Source organism: Protopterus annectens, chromosome 6.part0, assembly GCF_019279795.1.
Source record: "Protopterus annectens isolate FY-2018-M chromosome 6.part0, PAN1.0, whole genome shotgun sequence".
Classification (NCBI taxonomy): Eukaryota; Metazoa; Chordata; order Ceratodontiformes; family Protopteridae; genus Protopterus; species Protopterus annectens.
In genome coordinates this window covers 460,048,128-460,072,197 of record NC_056737.1, presented here as the reverse complement: position 1 = coordinate 460,072,197, position 24,070 = coordinate 460,048,128, and the positions used below count along the sequence as shown (strand labels likewise).

The 24,070-nt window shown below is 35.9% G+C and overlaps 1 protein-coding gene across 3 annotated transcripts in view; it reads right to left on the bottom strand.

The window, feature by feature from the left end:
• ZFYVE19 (zinc finger FYVE-type containing 19) overlaps positions 1-24,070 on the bottom strand; it is a 641,592-nt gene that overhangs the window by 608,739 nt on the left and 8,783 nt on the right. For all 3 annotated transcript variants that reach the window (XM_044074191.1, XM_044074190.1, XM_044074192.1), the window contains exon 2: positions 3,838-4,036. In XM_044074191.1, coding sequence (XP_043930126.1) covers positions 3,838-3,891 — 54 coding nt within the window. In that variant the 5' untranslated portion in view covers positions 3,892-4,036. The remainder of the gene's footprint in view (positions 1-3,837; positions 4,037-24,070) is intronic.

The window sequence follows — 24,070 nt, the reverse complement described above, 5'->3', positions numbered from 1 at the left end:
GTCATACTGTGATTTAGCAACAGCCTCCAGTCATCTGCAAACATTGCTAGCCAGAGGTCTTGATTCACCACTTGGAGATCAGAGATTGAAACACCAAAAAGGAGAAGTTCCAGCACTGAGCCTTGAAGGGCTACCACTTGTGACATTCATACTTACTGATGAGGCACTTGCAAATCGCACTGTGTAGGCTTTATCTTTCAACCAGTTTGTTATTTTTCTCATCACATATGGGGTTGATTTTTAAAGCAATTAGCTTTTGTATGGTGCCAGCATGGGGAATGGTGTTGAAGTCCTCCACTAGGTGAAGATACACAGTATGCACAGCATGGCCACCATCTACAGCCTCTGTAACTCTTTTGAAGAAGTTTACCAGGTTAAAAAGACAGGCTCTGCCCTTTATAAAGCCAAACTGATGGGGATCAATTCAAACAAGAGTCTTGATATTACAGCTTATGAAGTTAGTTATAAAACACCCATCCCACAGTTTTGCAGGTAAGGCTTATAAGGCTGATAGTACTTTAACTACCCAGATCAGTTTTAAGGCCAGTCTTATGGAGGGGCACCACCACTGCAGTGCACCACTCATCAGGGATGAAGCCAGTAAAAGGGCTTAGAGTGTGTCTGCACATGCATGCTTAACACTATTATGTGACCAGGTATACAATATGCAGCAATAAAAAAAGATAAATTCAAAAGGATTGCTGTACACCAGAAATCTAACAAAAAATAAAACATTATGCATGCTTCATTTCCCATCCAGATGTTACAGCATTATAAAATGTTTTATGGAGCATAAAAACTTACTTAGCACATGTGTGATATACTTAGATGGGGCAGCCCCTGGCAATACTGAATACTTTGACTCTGGACTTCTGTGAAATGAAATCGTAGGGAAACGACTCCATGGGCACCCAGCTGTCCACTGTCCTCCGTGCATACCCCTGTTGTGCACCCTGCTTTCCCAGTCTTGGTCTTACATCATTCAGATTACTTTGTTCTTGTTTTCCCACACTTTGTTGAACTGCCAAAGAACACTTAAAATACACTCTGGTCCTGCCTCTGTACTCACCCACCATAAAACTGTCGCCACCCATAAACTAACCAATACCCCAAACATTGCCCTACCTCCTTCTGCACTAACACATCTATTCCTCCCAACCAAGCCTGTCTGTCGCTTTCTAGCTAAAATTATATATGCTTCAGCTTAACCTCTACCCTCCCTACATCCCCCGCATCACCTCCTAAAACCAACCATCGTTTTCATAATACTAACACTGAGTGTTATGAATATTTCTATTCCATTTTCACATATAGTCTGCATTACTAAAGATTATGTATAAAAATGCAAAACTTGCATAATGTTTGTAAATATGAGCTAAAACAAATGTTATTACATCTGTAAATGTTTATAATGTAGAATGTCCCTGGAGCTTTTCTCCCAGGGCCTCCGCTGAGAAAGGGCTATTTTGTAGCTCAGTCTGACTTTTCCCAGTCAACAAATGTAAAATAATAATAAATAAAACTCTTCAGATTTTTCCTGCATTCTTTCAATAATACCCTAAATAGCTAAGATTACACCTTAATTAATGGGAAGGAAATAATCAAAGGAAGCTAGCTGTCTGATGTGAAATACATTTTAGAACTTTTTCCTCAAGACTTTTTTTTTACAATTATGGCCTGGACAAAAGTCATGGCTAACTAAAAAAATCCAGCCTTATTTTTTTCTTTACAAAATGCCTCCTTATCTCTACAACCCAAAGTTAGCCACCTGTATACATTTCAAATATGTGATTGCCACAAAAGACAAACATGATCATAGTTATACATTCCAGCCTGTTGCTCCCACACTGCCCCTACACAAGCTATAGTGATGTTACTTGCATACCTTTCCTGGAAAACAAGTATTAAATAAATAAATAAACAAACAAATACATATATACATACCTGTGAGGTAGGATTGTGTGAAAAGTTAAAGAAATAATGACTACACCATCACAGCCACATAAAATGCATAGTGGCCTTCTGGGCATATTACTTCTGAGGTTTAATTGTGAGGAAAATAAGAGAAATAATGACTACACTTTCCCCAATCCCAAACAAGTTATACTGACTTCTGTGCACACCTCTGAGGTTTAATTGCGAGGAGAATTTATACACACATACACTATAGCAACATTCTGTGCACATGTCTGAACAGGTACAGTTGTAGAATAGTTGGGTTAAGGGCATAAGCCCCCAATAAGCCTGTATCAAACTCCATTTCTACAACGGGAGTTGTGGACACTGCCAGAATCTAGATGTTCTCTAATACATTTTGCTCCTTATTTTTGAAAGATAATGACAAAAGTCTTTGATCAGCAGGCTTTCAGACAAAAATAGTTTTAGCTAATTCATCATAATCTCTGTCTGTGATCAACTGGGTCTGTCTCACTTATGTAGGTGCCACAGGCCTTATGAGACATAGACAAGTAACTAATATGAGAAGGATTTCCTGGAATTCTCAAATACCTGAAGAATATCTTTTTAATTCCGTATTTCAGACAAGCAAATGACAGAAAATAAGGCTTGAAATCCACTCTAAAGCGAGTGGCCACAGTCTCCAATCACAGAGCCATGTGGATGATCCTAGTTCCTGTCAACAAGTAAACATATTATTTTAATCCCTTCATGATGGCAATGGGTTTAAATGGTAGAGCAACAGCAGCAGCAAAACTGACTGAAGTATTGAAAAGAACTATGATGGCAGAATTGGCTTAAAGGGCATTTCTGCAAAGTTTGACAGCATCACTAAACTTTAAGCAACTTCTACTATGGCTAATGTCAACAGATTCACCTAGACAGCACCAACACTAAACTACCTGTCTGTGTGTGGAATGTCCCAACCACAAGCACCTCTGGCAAAAAGACATTGTGAGCACAGTGAGGCAGGCCTAGGCTCAACCATGCAGCTGAAAAAAAGAGACAGACTTTAGTCGAAAAAAAAAAACTGAAAGGCACAAGATTGCTTTAGGCATGGAAGAAGAGACAAATATTTCACACTTACTGACAGGAGTGTGCTCAAAAAGCATCCTAGCACATTAATGTTACAGACAAAGATAGATTAATGCAGTTTCTTTGTGTCAGTGCTAAGCATGGGAAAGAAATGGAAAGTAATAGATGTATGATGTATGGAAAGTCAGAAGGTTCCTAGAAGCTTAGAAAAGATATCTGCCAAGTTGCCATAATGGTTGCAGTGTGAGTCTTAAAGTTTACTGATGATAGACCTGTTACTAGATATATTACCTAGCACTTTTAAATCAAGAGTTACACTGTTACCAATTTACACGAAATTCCATTCTCTGCTGTTTTGCAGACTATCACCATCTAAACTGGAGATATTAGCCTTCTAAATAAACTAGAAAAAAATACAGTTTTACTTTCCTACATTCTTGCATATAGTTGACATATCACCACTATTACGAACACAACCTTTTTTGTAAAGAACAACTTTATATTCAAAGATATTATGAAGACCATCATTCATCTAGTTCAAACAATTCAAAGATGTATATTCTATAAATTAGAGTCTGCTCATTTTAAGCTGTTACATTAGAGAAAGTCAGTTTTTCTCAAGATCTTTATATAACCTTAAATTTCTATATTTAAACACATTTACAGCTCTAAGAATCAATCATTTCTTTTCTTAAATATAAGAGCAATCTTATCATTTCTGTAGTATCTTGGTACAATAAGCTGCTCTTAAGGAACTCACATGTTTAATTTAACTAAGAAGTGTCACTTGTCCCAGCAGCTGTTTTATCATTAGAAATGCCACATTCAACAAGGCAGTGTACTTACTTCTTTTTTGAAGATGGAAAACTTTGTAGCACAACTGTAGCATCTTCTATCCATGACAGAAATCAACAGAGTAGTCAATGTACTCTGAGAAATACAGTAGGTCCCGTCCTATTCTTAATGTCTGTCCTGTTTTTCAATGCAGCAATTACACAGTCATTGTTCAGTGTCACACAATCTTGCATATGGTAATCATGTTTTTCTGTTACAATGAAAAAAAAAATCACCATAAACTTTCCCATCAAAATATTACAAAACAATTTTCTGGCACTTTGCACCTTAGAAATCAACTCATAGTTCATAACTCTGTACGTACTACAAATGAAACACAATCACCCTGCCAATTTACTTTCACCTTACTTGCTGGCATGAATGTAGCACCCCCACATGTAACCACATTCCTCTCATGATTAAAGTAGTTAATAAAAGACACACTGATTGTTTGGTAGACCCACAGTACATTCAATAATTAAAGCTTTGCTCCTGCAAATGCAGATGCTACATATGTTTGGGGTATATATAAGGTTTGCAGTTTACTAATTACAGACAACTACAGCATTCTAAAAATCTAACTAACCTCAATTCTCTACAGACGGTGACTGTGGGACTAACAGTAAGCATTATGGTACCTAGTGCCACATCTGTTAAAGAACATTACCATGAGGAAGTGTGAGCTATGAGAACTTACTATGGACTGTCTGCCAAATTCAGTATCCCCAAACTAAACTTTGGTGGACCAGTTTACTACTGTGGAATACCGAATACAGAATGTCTTGATAAGTGATATGTAAGTCAGAGAAGCTCCCTCCCTCCCCATACTCCCTAGTAGAGAGGCTCTGTCCCCTGTGACATGCACAAACTGTGGGGGTCACACCATTTCAGACAAAAATGTCATAACATATTGCCCTCTTCTGCAAGGCAGTCTACATTCAGAGGTCAAAGGTGTGCGGCACAAGCCCCAACATCAAGAGGTTAACAATTCTGTGTACTCTCATTGTATATACGATAAGAACACTGCAGAACTCACCACCAATAATGGAACACACCTTTCCCTCTGTATGATTTGGTAATATTTTTTTTTTTTTCTCTGACTCTCTCTCTCTGTCAGTCTCTGCAATACAGTATCATGGAAGCAAACTGATATAATGGATACTGCATACAGGCAAACAGACCATGGTAACTTCAAAAAGACAAAAATAGATATTAAAACAAGAGTCAAACTCCTGCCCTGCAAAGATGTTCCCCCAATTAATTATTTAATTACACAAAAATGTCTAGCTTGCACTTCAAAGCACACTGACAAATCTTTGTCTTTGCAGCACTGAGCATGCTGCAGTCTGTGAGTCTGCGAGTGGCTCAGTCTATTTTATACATTTCCTGCATGGATGTTTTTAGTATTTTCATTCAGGTTTTTTTTTTTTTTTTTTTGCTGTGCTCAACTGCCACCGCACCTCCTGCCCAGAATGAAGTGACACTGGATCTGGAGAGATGTTCTGCAATTTTGTACAGTATAGTAGTAATTATTTTTTTTTTTTGGTTAAGAAAATAGAACAAAACAGTATGGCCATCAGTTTTGTGGACTAGTTTTGTAGAAACTGGAATACTTTCTCATAGATAAGTAAGCAAACATGGAGCCCACCTTGAAAAACAATTTCTTGTTTTAAGAAGAGTATTTTCTTCAGCAAACTACAGCGGTGGTGCAGCGGTAGCATTGTTGCCTCACAGCAAGAGGTTCTCCCGTTCGATTCTCGGCTGGAGTGCAGGGAGTGCCTTCTGTGTGGAGTCTGCATGTCCTCAATGTGGGTCGAGTGGAGTTCCGAAAGACATGCATGAATGGGCGTGCCTTTGTCAAAGGTTAGGCGTCGAGCTGGCAACTCGGCACCATAAAAATCTACTGCCAATCATTAGCGGACCGGAGTTCCACTGTGGCGACCCCTAACCGGGAAAAGCCGAAAGACAAAAAAAAAAATTTTCTTCAACAAACTGGTGCAGCTATGGGTGCTGCATCAGAGCCATTACATGCAGACTTATTTATCCTTAAATGGGAGCAAACTTTATTTTTTAAAGTTTGTTTAAGAAACACATTTCTTTGTATTTAAGACAGTAGGACAATTTTATGTTGTGGTCACTTTGTGGTTTTTTTTTTTTAGATTTTTAATATAAAATCTTTCTTACAGATTTTATATGCAGCTTCCACTCGAGATACATTTTTAGAAGTCAAAATTTGAAAAGGCTATCCTAACCTCTATTACCAGTCTTTCCTTTTTAGGATACCTACTTATTCCAACAGGCATTTACATACACAAAGCTGGCATCCTTTCCATCAAAAAATTAAGCTGCGAGGGGCGGAGCCTAGATGTCCAACTGAGAGCAGTGAATTTTTAGCGCTCCATAAACTAGTATAATAATATACGAAAATTTTATTATTTTCAAGTTTAAAACATCAGAAATCTATAGATAAACTACTAAACTACATAAATATCAATTTTGGTGGAGATATACAAAAATTTTCCTGTCACGTAACTTGGAGATATATTGAGTACTGAATATGAACAACTCAAGGAATTCTCAAGCAGATGCTGCTTTGAAAGAAGAACTGCAATTGAGGACATCTACCTTACAGGAACTATCTTTGAAGATGGATAGCTTTAAAAATGACTTGGAAAACCTCAAATTAAATTCTCAAAAACAGACCGATACCCTTAAGGAACTATTACAGCAACACCATACAAAATAACAAATATAGAGACTTCACCACATGACATTGGAGGGAGACTCAAAGAGGAAGAATTCCAATAAGAATTTCTGCTTAAACAGAATACATGGCTGCTTAAAAATAGATGACTTAGAAAACAGGGAAAGGAGAAACAACATACGTATCTTTGGTCTGCCTGAAAACACTGAAGGAGAAGACATTATTTCATTCTTAACAACCTGGATTCCTGAATTTTTAGACTTGAAAGAGGGACTTTCATTTGGAATTGAAAGGGTGCATAGAGCACTGAGGAAACCTGCTTCTAACAACAAATACTCCACCTAGATCCATAGTTATACAATTTCTTTCATTTCTGGACAAGGAACTAATATTTAAATCTGCTTGGAGAAAATCACCCTTAAAATACAATCAAAGCCTGATAAGGTTTGACAACGATTATTCTTCCAGAATATTAGAACAAAGGAAAAAAGTCTGGCCAATAATAAAACTGTTGAAACAAAACAACATTTAAGCACAGCTGGCCTTTCCAGCCAAGATAAAAAATAATTTTTGCCAGTGAGATGAGAACCTTTAATGACTTAGAAGAAGCTACTATATTCATCAAAAACAACAACATAGTGTCTATCCCAGAAGAAATGGAATGGATGGCCCCTACTCTTAAAAGAATAAAAGAAACAAATCCTTGGACTGATGCTAGAAAGAAGAAACAAAAAAACTGATTCCAAGATAGCTGTCCCCAAAAAATAACTCTTACAACTACATCTCTCAGAGTATCAACTGATATGGTACATCACTTGTCATCTGTTTTTATTAAAAGAAAAGGAGGGTTTCTTAAACGACTGAGAAACAGTAATGATTTATTCAGAATGTTCATAGAGACCAATAACTCTTCACAAACAAAGGTAGGTCAAGATGGGTTACTATTTACATTATATATAAGCCAAACAAAGCAACATATAATACAAACATAGAAGTTTCTATTCCCCTACTTGAACTCAATGAATACTTATCTTGTTAATTTTTCATTGATTTTACTTATAATAATTTAACTAATTCATCAAGGTACCATACATCAGAGTTCAGACTCAAATGTAACAAATTAACATCATATATAATAGCAGTAACAGTAGAGTGTTTTGAAAAAAAAATGCTGTCATGGAGACTAATGTCATCTTCAGTTAAAGTATGATTTAGAAATCTCTTGTAGATCCTGGTTATCAAGCTCTTAGTACAAATGTCATAATTATTCTGTCTAAATATAGTTAATATCAATTATGGCAGGTATCACAGCTACGAGTGCTGTTTGAGCAATCCTGATATGGTGTGTGTGGATGCAGCTGTGTCTGGCAGCTAGCAAAAATGTCATTATTATTCTGTCTAAACACAGTTAATATCAATTATGGCAGGTATCATCGCTTCAAGTGCTGTTTGATTAAGCCCGACATGGTGTGTGTGTGGACGCATCTGTTGTATGTTGCTGTTTTCGTCACCGGGAAGCTGTGGGTTGCGGCTTACTGTTCGAGGTTTACTGATGCTTGTGTATTAGGAAGAGAAATTTGGTGTTTTAGCCTGGATCCAGAGGAAGGGGGTGGATAAAACTGTGATTTGAGATATTTTGGCAGAGAATAGTTTGTTTATACATCTGCTGAGAGAGGTAGGAAGGCTGGAAGAATGTGTTATCTCTTGTTATAGCGGCTTGTTGGGAGATTTTCTTTTTTTATCTGTTTGCTCTCCATTCTTTTCCTGGTTGCTGCCTCACTGAAAGGGAGGTAATTTAGGCTTGAAGTTGCAGTGAAGTGAAGCTTTGCTTCAGGTGCATTGCAAGCCTCTGGTATGCAGTACACAGGCACACTAACAGAAACAGATGCTCCCAGGTTGCTATGGTAACGGAGACAAAGTGATGGCAATGCTTAATGGCTCTGAAGAGTCTCCGAGATGATTCGCTGCAATGAAGTTTTTGGTTTTAAAAAAATATATATATGATAAAAGGGCTGTTTTAAACCACATGTACACATATTGATAATGAGCTGAACGAAGTGTTGAGAGACTAAGTTGATTCTTGATAAAAAAATAAATAAAATAATAAGCACAATTTTATATTTAAAATGTATTTTGGTCCAAACACATTAAGGACTTACATAAGAGTGGAAGTCTAAGTTACTGTGAAAGACAGAGCACTTGGTCATGTGCATTACCCTTTGCAGTGGTCTGAGAGGTGAGCTTGCTCGGACATGTTGGGCATATAGGGATAGCGGATTCTATGGGTGTTTGGGGTTGCCGGGAAGTGCTAGAGAGTCATCAGATTTCTTTCTTGGAAATATCTGTGGGAATGGAAGGTGTGTTGAGTGGTTCACTGGCTGAGTGGTCACTGCAAGGAACAGGCTGGTAAAATGGAACAGGACAAATATTGGTTTGGATATTTAAGAACAGCCTGGAAACACACCACATGAACTTGTGAATGGTATTCTGGCAAAAGTGGAAGGGCATAGTTGCCTGTGCTTGAAGTACTAATATGTATGTAAGGATGGAAATATAACAAATAAGAAACTAGAAGGGTATCACAATTTAAAGTCTATAGACATATAAACATGCTTGGAAGGAGCTAATAAGAAGAATAAGCATTATAGCTTGTGGTCTCTGAAAATAACTAGGCAACAGACAAAAAAAAAACACACACAATAGTTATGTAATATCTGATTTTAGTAAATCTAGGCATAAAATATATAATCGTCGTATAGGATGAAGCAGTCTGCTGAATTTAGATATTAAAGACAGGATTTAATAACACGGGCTTGTGTATAATAAGATAACTGTCTAACACTGAACATCAAGGGGAAGCAGGATGATTTCCTTATATAATTAAATATTCATAACAAGTCATGTAATTGCTTTAACTTGAATTGCAGTTTTTGTAACCCATCTAGACCATATATAATGCTTAAGCGGTTACCAAGTTAACTAATGTTTTATACATGACATCAAACTGACAAAGTTGTTCAAGAGATACAATAGAAGCTTGAACTTAAAATGTCACAGGATGTAACAATCATATTCTGAACAAATAGTATTAAATTGACAATAGACAGTTCAATAACATGGTGGTGTGTATAATAACACTACTGTTTTAATTTGTCATAAATGATATACACTATATTGAACATCAAGGGGAAGCATAATGATTTTCTCATATATGTAAATGTGCATAACAACTCATATAATTGCTTTAACTTGAATTGTGGTTTTGTAACCCATCTTGACCATACACAATACTTAAGCTGTTACCAAGGTAATTAATGTTTTATACATGACATCAAACTGGCAAAGTTATTCAAGGGAAACAATAAAAGCCTGAACTAGGAATGTCACAGAATGTAGCAATCACATTCTGAACAAATAGTATTAAATTGACAATAATCATGCAGTTTAACCTTTGATGATTATACAAAATAGGGTACTTTTCCATTAAACCCCTACCAGTTCATCGCGCTGCACAGACTTGAAATAGCAACTTCATGCGAGGGTGAAGTAATAGTGGCATTTTATTGGACTCTATACTAGCCTGGACGCAACACACCAATTAGTTTTGTTAATGCTATAGATGTCAACTGTACTTTCTCCTGCCCTGCTCAATGATTTCCAACATGCCCCTCAGAGACTGTATATTATAAAGTACGCTGGAAAGATACGATGGCAGACAAACAAAATGGTATGCAAAGAGATTGCAAACTCGAGCACAAACAAGACACTTACAGAAGTCAATTCTGAAACAAGAATACATCTTGCTCGGCTAATATGGTCTTTTATTCACCTTAGTACACAAGCTTGCATTAGTTGGTCTTGCTAACAAAATTTCTTTGTATGTTTGACTCGAAAAGAAAAAGAATGTGTTGCCTTGGTGTGATTTTGAGGTTCTGAATATTTCTGGAGTCTACAGTGGCAGGGCTAGTCACCCGGTGGTGTAAACCTTGTCTCTAGATGATTGTCACTGTTGAAGTGACACCCCAACCCCATGCGCAAAAAAGGGAAAAGGGGGTAGTGGATGGATGGATTTGAGAAGGGCTGTCCTTTCAATTATAGGTCCGTATAGCTACAGCCATTTGTTAACATCCATTTTAGTTCAGAAATGAAAAAAAACTCGAGCTGAAAATGAAGCACAAGTTTTAATTTACGTTTCAGTAATTCAAGCCATGCACAGATCAATCATGATATGCATTTAAAAGACGGTCAGACTTGAATGTTGGACAGGGCACATCACATCACGCCTACCATTTTCACCTAGTTCCCATTAAGTATTTGACACTAAGGCATCTTTTTGCAAAGGCAGCTAAGATGAAGGGTACTTTTCCATTAACTTCAACTTAGCTGCCTCTGCAGCACAAAGCAGTGGTAGAGGTTTAACAGAAAAGTACCCAAAATAGAATGTTGCCATTTAAATCTAAAAACTTTTAGTATATGCCATAAAATGGCAATTTATGAATACGGAAAGGGTACTTGTAATCATTAATCATAATAAGTGAATTTGCTGTTTTTGACCTATAATTTCACTCATTTTATAATAAGAAATGACAGATATGAAAATCCTTAGTGTAGGAAATGGGGGGTGTACTGATAATTAAAATGAAAATCCTTAAGTGTAAGAAATGGGGGGAGGGATGTACTGATAATTAAAATGCACCAACTTTCATCAATATTCATATAAAACAAACTTAATGCTTTAAATAAATTAGCAACAAACAAAGTGATCACTTAAATGCTGGCAAACAATGAAATATAACTTGATATATCCCGTAAAATACATGGTATTATAAACAGGTATAAATATTATTACCATCAATTTATATTAAGTAATACGATTTGAAAGACTTCATCAATAAGGGTGAATATGTAATAACTGTGTGCTATAATCTTTTACTGAGGTTTTATATACGATACATCCTACTTTACTATGACTGAATTGCTAGTCATCTATCTTTCATGTAAATATTAATTTCTTATACAATAAATAGACATTTATATTGTATTAGAATTCTGTTTAATCTAAATAGTACTATATCAGTTCAAAATAATATAAATATTGCTTATTCCTAGTATAAATATTCTCTATATGATAATTCAATTTATGGAGTTCAAATGTCCTGGATTGTCAAAGTATGAGTGATAATCTGATGGACTTAGGTTTATCCATCAGATTAGGAATGATTTTCATTCCATGGCTAGTGCGGATCTTAGTTTTGTTAACATTTATTAATTTAAATTTATTTCACAAAAACATTTTTAATATGCCTAATCAAAACATTCCTTTATTGGTAAACACTCAAAGTATAAAATTGATAATTTCCTTTAAAAGCTCAAACATATACTTTATAGTTATCAGAGGAAAATGTTTAATATTCACAATAAAACAAAAAATACATAGTTTGAATAACCTAAGATGGATTTAACTTTACTATCATTAAATACCAATGGTTTAAATAATCCTAGCAAGAGATCAAATCTACTGAAATATTTAAAACTGAACAAAGCACAAATTGTCTCCCTTCAAGAAACTCATTTCAAAACAAATGACAATTACAAATAAAATCCTAAGGAATATATCATATTGGCGCAATCTACTTATAAGACAAAGACAAAAGGGGTAACAATTTTTAATGAAAACAAATGTAATTAACCCAGAAATCATTTATAAGTATGAAGATAAAGAAAGCCTTATGGCATTAGTAATAAATATAATATAATAGAATATGAACCCTAGCCAAACTATACTGGTTCCAAGGTATTGGAACAGGAACTGTTAAAAAAAAAACTTGGATTTCACTCCAAATAATTATAAAGGCAACTTAAAATTAGAAGGAGATTTTAACTGTATATTTGACATTTCTGAAACTACAAATAAAAGACCACTGCATACATCTGCTTTATCAAAAGCTTTAAAACACATAGGTAGAATCATTTAATCTTGTAGATGCTTTCAAATTTAAAGAATATAAATCTTTGTTGTTTTCCCATCAAGATCACGGATTTGGTACCCGAACGAGAATAGATAAAATATTTGCTGCCTATGGCTTACACTCTAAATCATTAATTTCTCAATCACTCCCTGCCCCTTTTCAGACCACAATTTCAAAATGGGTACCAATTATTAATTCCAGCATATAAAACTAAAATTAAAGAGTTCAAACCCTGGCTATTATTTGAATTACAGTTTTAATTAGAAAATAATTACACCACAGAGATAAATAAAATAATGATATGGGACTCCTTAAAAGCTTACATATACGGTATAACCCTAACTTGGTATAAAAAAAAATCAGAGAATGGGATTCTGAATTATTAGATCTACAATCCAAACTTTTGTCAGTAAAAGCTGAAAAAAATCAAAATCATTTGGAGATGAAAAAGAAAGTAGAAGTATTGAACAATAAATACAACAAAATTCTAACACATAAATCTAGTTTAGCTTTAGAAAAACTAGAAATTAATACCTTGGCCACTTCTTCCAAATATCTACGTAATTTATCCACAAGAATCAAAATACAGTCAAAAGCTATAAACATTAAAAGTATCCTCCATGAAAAGAAAGGGAAAATGCCTCGGATATAGGTGACATTCTTGATGCCTATAGAAATCACTATATGGAACACTTCCAAAACAAAAATATATGTATCGATCAATGAAATCTAGATGAAAAATGTTCTAATATAAAAAAAAATACCAGAAAAATTAAAACTAGATCTGCAAGCACCCATATCCTACAAAGAAATTACAGATACAATAAAAGAGAGTAAAAATAATACCCCAGGTATAGATGGCATAATTATGGAAATATATAAACTTTTTCCTTCAAAGATACTATCCCTCTTCCATAAAACTCTAGAAATTCAGTCACAAGCTTAAATACCACCCTCTTGGAGATATTCCTTAATCACACCAATCTTAAATGAAAACAAATCCCCAAACCTCTTTACCTCATATAGACCTATAGTATTATTAAATAATGACTATAACATATGTATGACAATATTAACAGAATGAAAATAAGACTATCCAAAATAATTAAATGATCAAACTGTATTTATATATCACAGACACACACACGACATTAAAGGGATAATTTCTCTTACAGATTATGTTAATAAAGAAAATAAAGAAACACTCATAATTGGCTTAGATATAGAGAAGGCATTTGATTCCCTAAATTGGGACTATTTATTTCAAAATCCTAATGCTATTTGAATTCCCTGCATCCTTTGTTCATCTCCTAAAGAATATATATATATATATATATATATATATATATATATATATATATATATATATATATATATATATATATACACACACACACACACACACACACACACACACACACACACACACACACACACACACACACACACACACACACACACACACACACACACACACACACACAAATAATTTAGCTTATGTCAAGTTAGGTCCTTTTACCTCTGAATCTATACATATAACAAAAGGCACTAAAACAAGGATATCCCATGTCACCGATTTTATATGCTCTGGCTATTGCAATATTGACAGATTCAATTCATAACAATATAAAAATCAACACAATAGATGTTTATGAACAATACAATTCTAAAGTAATGCTATTTGCTGATGACATATTACTAACATTATATAATACAAAAGAGATATTAGAAGAATTACATATATTAATTGACAAATTTCACATGACTTCAGGACTCCATTTCAATAATCAAAATCAAAATTTTGATTTTTAAATAAAAAAAGAACTGCAGACTAAGGAGAATCACATCATAGGGAAACAAGAATCTAACTTAAAAATATCTAGGAATTGAGTTATGCAAGGATAACAGTGAATTAGCCTAAAAAAACTACAATATCATCATCAATACAATTAAAATCTCTGTGGAAAAATGGAGCAAAATAATATTAACATTTATGAAGATAGACTACAGTTAATAAAAATTATTTTATTGCCCAAGATCTTATATATACATAGCCTTGGTAATACAACTGTTACCAGAAAGGAATAAACTTAAATTAATAAATTCATGCCTAATAAAATTTTTATGGCTTCCAAAAAAAACAGAATAGCTTTAATACGTCATATCAGACCATGGAAACAGGGAGGATTAAACTTTCCTGATATAGAAACATACAGAAAAGCATCAATATCTAAAACAATCTCAGATTGAATAAGTCCAAATTACTCTGCAAATTGGAAAGAATTACTAACTGTAATATCAAGAAATGAATTTGATTTACAAAAAAAATTTCAAACAGATAAAAACAATTTGCCATGCCATAGTATGTATTAGTATGCAATATAACATAACTAAATCCACGAAAATTCGCATGATTAAATTATTACATTGCCTCATTTAGGAAAATTATTAATGCAAATATTGATTTAAAAATCTGGTTTGATCTTTTAACACCATTTACAGTCACAAATAACTTTCCACATAAAATATATAGAGACATTATTAATTCCTGGAAACAGAAAGGGTTTGTTTGCTGGCTTCAATGGATCAATGAACTAAAAGTTTTAAAACAACATACAAAATTCCACAACAGGACTGGCTAACGTTACAGAGTATTCTGTCATATTCGCAAGATTTAAGTAGAATAATTAACAATTCTTCACTTCAAGAAATACCTAAATTTACGAAGTAAATATATGAAATCATATATAATGACTGACACGGGAAACAGTATTTCAAAATTTTACAAAATATTTATAAACTATAAAACACCACCCAAAACCTCATATTGGAAATATATAACGAAAGGACACTCAATACAGTTAACTGAAGATATTAAAACAAATATCTTATTATCAATGAAATCTACATCCTTTACACAATACTGGAAAGTTTTTAATTGGAAATGCTTGCACAGAGCATTCCTAACCCCAGACAGAATCAATAAAATTAGTTCTTCCATAAGAGGAATACGTTGAAGACATGAACAAGTACACAATGCAGCTTGTAACCACATTTTCTTTGACTGTGTTGCAATTAAGCCATTTTGGAACTTTCTACAAGCTTTATTTAAGGAATCATTTTATTTAACTAAAGCTCTTGCATTATTAAAAGTGAACGAAGGTCCTCGTTTGAATAGGTCAAACATGCATCTAGTATGGACTATACTTGCAATTTCAAGGAAGTGTATAACAAGGAGACTGAATACAAAACACAATACCAACTTTGGAAGACTTCTACAGCCTACTGAAGACCACAGCATTACTGGAAATTAAAATTAAAGAACTAAGAATTTATCCAAAGACATTTAACAACCACCTTTGGGGAAAAGTCTTATAGTTGATTGACACTATATTATACTTGATCAGACACTCTGATAATGGATTGGACATACTTATAAAGTAACTGTATACATTAAGATCTGTTATAGTGTCAGACAAATGTAAATAGTGTACATAGTTAAGATGTTATGTGTAAATACTATGAAATTCATTCAAATGTATTTGAAAAATAAAAAAAAAAATTTGAGAAAAAAAAATTAAGCTGCAAATGATTAGATTAAACCTTCCTACATGTCCTACCCAGATCACCAAAGACAGCCACTTGCTGTGTGCAGTGCTGATGTGTTTGACTGTAATGGAAAGTGAAAAAAATTATGGCCAACCTGTTACTTTCATGTACCGCTCCCCTCCACACATGTACGTAATTATGAACGACAACAATGAATGTCTTAACACAGCTTCTGAATGCAGATAAGAAATCCAAATGAATCAGCAAACATTTTAGGAAACACATCTCAGGAATTTGTAAGCTTTTACAATGATTCAAAATACCTTTCATTTACTCGCTATAACTGGATTTCCTGACTGAGACCCAATTTATGGATTACCTGATAAGAGTCCCTGATTTCCTGACTGTCAGTAAAATTTGACAGGTGGCAATCCTATGGGTCATTCCCTCTGCCTCTTACTCTCTTGGCTGTGTGTTCTATAGGTTTTCACACTCAGGCCTCTTGTATTTACAAAGTACATTGTACCTTTTGGAGGCATAATTCAACGGAGACATTGTAAAAACATTGCTAAGCTGAATACAAACAGCTATAACTCTCTCTCATGACAGATGTTAAACATTTAGCTAAGGACTTGATCAGTGACATATTAAGTGTATCTTGAGACATAGGCAGTTCTCAAAACATGAGCTACCATTCACACAACTTTGATGGAGACTAGGTACAAATGCACATATTCTTTTAAACTCACATTCCTGATTGTTTTAAATATGTAACAACCTAATACATTGGTCACTGGAGACTTTATTGTGAGCCACACTGATACTCCACTCACCAGGCTGAGCAAGGAGACAATCATGGTCAGTTGCCTATCAGGGCAAGGATCTGACAGATCTCTCACACATGCGCGCGTGGACACACACACACACACACACACACACACACACACACACACACACACACACACACACAACATTGAACCACAAGTACTACTATGACTCTGTCATAATCCATGAGGGTGGTAATGACCCGAGATGTACCTCCCTGGACTATATGGGGAGACACATGATAAGAGTTTTCAGATTATGTATCACAGGCAGGTATGATTCCAGCACCGAGAAGCATTCTACCTTCTCCAAGGATGATACCACAATATGAACAGAAAGTGACTGACTTTAACAACTGGTTTTGTTACTGATGTTGTTCTAAGGATGCCCAATATTCATTGCCTTCAGAGGGCAGAGGGCATGATCAACACACCAAGCTGCTTTGTCAGGGATGGTCTGTACCTGTCCCTACTAGACTTTTGAATACTGGCCAAAACATTATCCACCCCTATAGCACCTTTGTTTAGGCAATGCAACATGATAAGCATATTCTACTCAAGATAAACTAAAAGTGTTACTGCTCATTTCTGAGTCTCAACAAGAAGCTTCGCTCTCTGGAAGCACTCGTTACCCTTGAGTGTGTTGACATCTGTGTTACTAAGACATGATTTAAAGCTGCAAAAGGCACCCTGGCAGAGCAGGGGTATAATGCCTTCCGCACAGTTAAATCAGCTACTACACAACAAGGGGCATGAGGCGGAGATGTATCAATCTGCATAAAAAGAAAGCAAACCTCAAAATTGGTCAAACAATATGACATGCTTGAGCTACTCCATATCCAACTAATCTTATAGGTTCATAGGTAGGTACTAGGCTATCAGCCCAAGGGCCTACGTAAGCCTAGCCAGCAAGGTTCCACAGCTTACACCACCCAATTAAGTTATTTTCCTGTGCCACTGTCGAGCAGAGACACAAAAGTGATCCCTGGGGTGTATTTCCTATCTCCCATCCACTCAAGATTTTTCTTGAAAAAAAGTGCTAATGAAGAACTTTGCTCGACATAGATGGGTAGCTTGTTCCATACCATCCTTGCTGTCTATGACCCAGGATAACCATACCATGTACTTGAATGTACCAGAGTGGCTCACCATTCAGCCCAATACAATACTCATGGGCAATTTCAACTACTGTACCATAAACTGGGATACATACGCAACCACTAGCATGTAAGCTCAAATATTCCTAGATTTTATCAATGCAAACATCCTGGAACAGGTAGTCTGCACACCTACTAGGGTTCAAATATCTTGGATCTGCTACTCACAAACATTAGGGAATGTTGCACTCCTCCCAGTGTAATGTCCTCACTGGTCAGATCAGATCACAAAGAGGTCACCTTTGAAATAAATACAAAGCTGAACTTCCAGCAAACCCCAGAACCTATAAAAACTTTTCCAAGGCCAACTACCTTCTATTAAGCGATGGCACAGCTAATAAACATGGAGAACAGTGTGGTCTGTGTAGAAATATTTATGGAACCCATGTACAAACATGTAAATAGCTGTATACAAACAGACATATCAAACTGAAAAACTTGAGACAAACTCCAAAAACAAGCCTCCCTGGTGGACCCCCAGTATAAATAAGCTATACAGGAAAAAAAAAAACTCTGTTAGTCTCAACAAGCAACTCATGGGACTAATAAAGTTCAACAAAGCCAACTTCAAGGCAGAAATAGCCGCACAAGCTTAATAACAACCCTAAGACACTTTTCAGTTATGTACACAGCCTTAAGGGGAACACCTAACAGGGTGCTGAATTAATAGTAAATGGAACTCCCTATACCAAAGGATATTGCAGCCCTGATGCATCTGTTACACATTTGTAAAACAAACAGTACTAGAATTACCTGATCTAAGGATCCTAGACTTAGGTTGTAGTCTTTGTTTCCTGTGGCAAACAAACCAATTTGGAGGGACAAGTATTAGTCTCAGAGATTATCCCTTCTCTGGAACAGACTCCTCATTCATGAAAAGCAAAGCTCTTCCCCAAGTCTATTCAACTGCAATTTGAACCAATGGATGGGAAATTGCAGTCACCCCAGCTTGTAGCCGGTCTCTCTCTTATGGACAGGGGCTGCTTGTAGATGCCCTAAGGCACAGACATGCACAAAGCCATTCTAGTCCTTGGGCACTTATAATTAGAAAAACTGAAGCATGAATGACTAGGCTTAAAAAGGCGCTAGGGGCTTTAGCCTAGTAATCTCTTACGATCCTATTATACTTACCTGCCACACTGCTGTAAATTGTACTTATTGGTTAACCAAGAAATATTTGTGTATATTTGTTTTAAATTTCAGTAGTCTTGAACATTTTTATCAAGTAAATCAAAATTTACTAACCAATAACAAAATTACCCATTTTAGAACATTTTAACCATAAAAAGGCAACTCAGACTGCTCCTGTTATAATCCACAAATGTCCATACTCATCAACTACAGCCACTTAACTGTGTACATCTCAAATGTCTGAGTGTGATAAAAAAATGGCCACAATAAACTATTCAAACTTGCTGTACACAAATGCATACTAGTTCTTCAAAGACAGACTAATGACTGTTTAGCTTGCTCATTACATGAAGGTTAGTCATTCTCATACACAGACAACTCCCCGACCCACCAGTTATAAACTGTGAACATTTCAGATGTCTGTGGTAAAAATAAATAAAGTTATTATGGAAAACAATGCAGTTCACATTTTTCAAATGCACAGAGAAGCCTTTTAGGTTTTTTTCAGATAGCCAAACATTAGTCCTGCAAAAACCAGACTGTTTAAACTGAGCAAAAATCAGAGGGTAATTTACTTTAATCAGCAAACATGCCCCACTTCCAATCAGCAGTTACAGCCACTTTGCAGTGTGTACTTTACCCGATCATGATAAAAAATAAAAAAATCATACTTCTCAAGCTCTTCGTATAAGAATTAGAGACACAGCCAAAAATTAAAGTGGGACAAATGCCCATAATCGGGGGCACTTTAAATACTGGTGTTATATACTTAAAAAGTTGCTAGAATATCAGTGTTTGCATTGGCATCCATTTTCTGAAGAATATGAAGTCTGAAGCTCAAATTTCTGTCATTATTTAGTGACTGCAGTTCTCAGAAAATTTGCAAGAAAAGCACCATTTTTTGTCAGGAACAGCCTAAAAGCACAAGACAAAAACATTCCAAGACATCAGCTTTGTTTCACATAAACAGTAGCCAACAAGAAAATATTCTAAATTATTCCATATAAATAAATACTAGTCCTCTAAAGCCAGCCCATTTAAACTGAATAAACAAGAAAGTAAGTTGTTTCCATCCAAAACCAGTCTCCACTCCATTCAACAGTTATAACCACTTTGCTAACTATGTATACATCAAACATCAGATGTTTATAAAAATAATGGTCCCATAATGTATTATGACTGTTTCACAGAAATAAAGGCTCCTTCCAACAGTAAAGGATTATTTTCCAACCCGAGTCACTCAATTCCCTTTAGTCCTACAAATTCAGCCCAGAATAATAGTCATATTTCATCTACATATAGCTACTCTGTCCAGACCAGCAATTATAGCACAGTTATCTCTGAACCTCCTTAGATGTCCAACTGTAGTTATAAAAGTTATAAAGTAAGACTAAGCCATAATGTATTATTCTTCACTGTGTAAATAAGCACACAGTTGCTGACCTGCCAGCAAAGTACTCCGGCCTGATGAATTAGCTAGCCATCCATGGAATGCCAATATCCAGTTGCCTGCAGGGATGTAAACAATTACCTCACATTACAACAGCCCACTACTGTACTTTCAAAATTTGAGTCTGACTGAGGGTCAGAAGTGCGATTAGCAAAATATCACAGTACTACCCACAAACCCATTTTCTTCTTCAACTTTGTACTATTTCTTTTAAAAGGAAGGGTTCTGGTAATAATTAAATAATTTGGTTACTCCCCCTTCACTTACCATGTTGACAGCTGCAATCAACTCCAAGGACACTACAGTTCAGAGAAATAAATATTTCCATCAATGTGTGTTATTCATTCAATGTAAGGTCAGTTTATACAACTGGCATTCTTAGCAGTACATGGCATACTGTGAAAGTGACCAGGTGCCACTAAGGTGTTGTAGGAGGTCCTTATTTCCTGCCAGTCAAAGTACAGAACAAGTAAATGGGAAAAGTTTGGTTCCATGAAACTGAAAAATGCATGACTGATGTACTGCAGTGAGACTCACTGATTTAATAGTCTGTCAAACCCACAGCTCTCAATGTAAACACCCTCCCATTACGGATACTTTTTGAAATGCTGGCATATTTACCTTAGCAATTTGCTAGAAAATAAAGATATGAATTAACATTTTGTTGAAATAAAAGTCGACTATAACTTTAATGATTACCAGTATTTTTGACAATCAATATTTATTAACTTTACTAACTTTAGTAACTTCACAAGCGAGGAGAGTGTGTTGAGGAGATGGAAAGAGTACTTTGAGGGGTTGATGAATGAAGAGAATGAGAGGGAGAGAAGGTTGGATGATGTAGGGATAGCGAATAATGAAGTACAATGGATTAGCAAGAAGGAAGTAAGGATAGCTATGAAGAGAAAGAAGAATGGAAAGGCTGTTGGCCCAGATGACATACCTGTGGAAGCATGGAGATGTTTAGGTAAAATGGCAGTGGAGTTTTTAAACCAGATTTTTTAATGAAATCTTGGAAAGTGAGAGGATGCCTGAGGAATGGAGAAAAAGTGTTTTGGTACCGATTTTTAAGAATAAGGGTGATGTGCAGAGCTGTAGTAACTACAGAGGGATTAAATTGATCAGTCACAGCATGAAGTTATGGGAAAGAGTAGTGGAAGCAAGGTTAAGAAGGGACGTGATGATTAGTGATTAGCAGTATGGTTTCATGCCAGGAAAGAGCACTACAGATGCGATCTTTGCTCTGAGAGTGTTGATGAAGAAGTACAGAGAATGTCGGAAAGAGTTGTATTGTATTTTTGTAGACTTAGAGAGAGCATATGACAGGGTGCCTAGAGAGGAGTTGTGGTATTGTATGAGGAAGTCAGGAGTGTCAGAAAAGTATGTAAGAGTGGTACAGGATATGTACGAGGGTAGTGTGACAGCGGTGAGGTCTGCGGTGGGAGTGACGGATGCATTTAAAGTGGAGGTGGGGTTACATCAAGGATCAGCTCGGAGCCCTTTCTTATTTGCAATGGTGATGGACAGGTTTATAGATGAGATCAGACAAGAGTCCCCATGGACTATGATGTTTGCAGATGACATTGTGATCTGTAGTGAGAGTAGGGAACAGGTGGAGGAGACCCTGGAGAGATGGAGATATGCTCTAGAGAGAAGAGGAATGAAGGTCAGCAAGACTAAGACAGAATATATGTGTGTGAATGAGAGGGAGGATAGAGGAATGGTGAGGATGCAAGGAGTAGAGGTGGCGAAGGTGGATGAGTTTAAATACTTGGGGACGGAGTCAATAGTTCAGAGTAACGGTGAGTGTGGAAGAGAGGTAAAGAAGAGAGTACAGGCAGGATGGAGTGGGTGGAGAAGAGTGTCAGGCATGATTTGTGACAGATGAGTACCTGTAAGAGTGAAAGGGAAGGTCTACAAGATGGTAGTGAGACCAGCTATGTTATATGGGTTGGAGACAGTGGCACTGACAAAAAGGCAGGAGTTTGAGCTGGATGTGGCAGAATTAAAGATGTTAAGATTTGCACTGGGTGTGACGAAGGTGGACAGGATTAGGAATAAGTATATTAGAGGGTCAGCCCAGGTTGGAAGGTTTGGAGACAAAGCCAGAGAAGCATGATTACGTTGGTTTGGACATGTGCTGAGGAGGGATGCTGAGTATATTGGGAAAAAGATGCCAAGGATGAAGCTACCAGGTAACAGGAAAAAAGGAAGGCCTAAGATAAGGTTTATGGATGTGGTGAGAGAGGACATGCAGGTGGTTGGTGTGACACAGCAAGATGCATAGGACAGGAAGAAATGGAAACAGATGATCTGCTGTGGCGACCCCTAACGGGAACAGCCGAAAGAAGATGATGATGACTAACTTTAGTAACTTCAGTCTACCAGATTTTTTTCTTTTTTATTCCAATTTTAAAAGGTAGAGAGCAAAATGTTGAGCCAAAATTTCAGACATCTCCAAAAATAAAGGAGAATTCAGAGGTACAGTCAGGACAAATTAAGTATGTAATAATAAGCACATCACTAGCTTTCAGCATGTCCATCTGTTCAGCATCTTCATAGAATGAAATCTATTAACTGATATTTTTAAAAATCCGACAGTACTGAAAGCTTCACAACAGTCTCACCACTGCCACCTTTCTATCTTACTTCAGTTTTATTTTTCCCTCAACCTCTCACCAAGTGAATATATTACAAACAACATTGTAAAAGACTAAATTTTTAGAAAACAGCATTTTAAGTATGGGATATGGGCTAAGACAATACTGTAAAAATGTACTTCTAATAACAATCTTGGCTCTTTAGTCTTCAGTACATTGCCTAAATTTACAAAGAACCTGTTTAAAGACTAATTAAAGCAAATTTGTATGCAAAGAACAATATTACAAGAACAAAATGTTTTGAAAATAACTTGCTTGTATCTTTGTGGCTGGCATCAGACATGGCAGCAGTTGTAGTTAAGAGTATTATGAATAATAATATTGCTCTATACATCTCTCAGGAGTCATCAGTAATATTTACCCCCTCAACAGATAAAAAAAAAAAGTACTACAAGACATGGATACACAGATTTGGTCTCGATGACTGAATTATCCTGAACTACATAGAAAATGATGGATTACAGAGGTGTGTCAACCCTTCCTACCACATTTAACACAAGGTGGTTGCCCTACAAATGTTTCTGAAATGCAATGAAGGGCTTCAATACCTGTTCTGTATAGGAGGCCAGCAGCCCCTTACATTGTCTGACTGAACTAAGCAGCCACAGGAAATTAAGTGTGGACGGTACTATTTAAAAGGACCCATGACAGCACAATGACTACCTTCAAAATCACCTGACAGAAAGACAACTAATGCACCATCATTAAGATCTATGCAAACTCTTGTTTGAGTCACAAACACAGAAAATAAACAAAAAACATTTTTTGCTTGGGGGCACAACTACTGCATCCTGTGTGTGG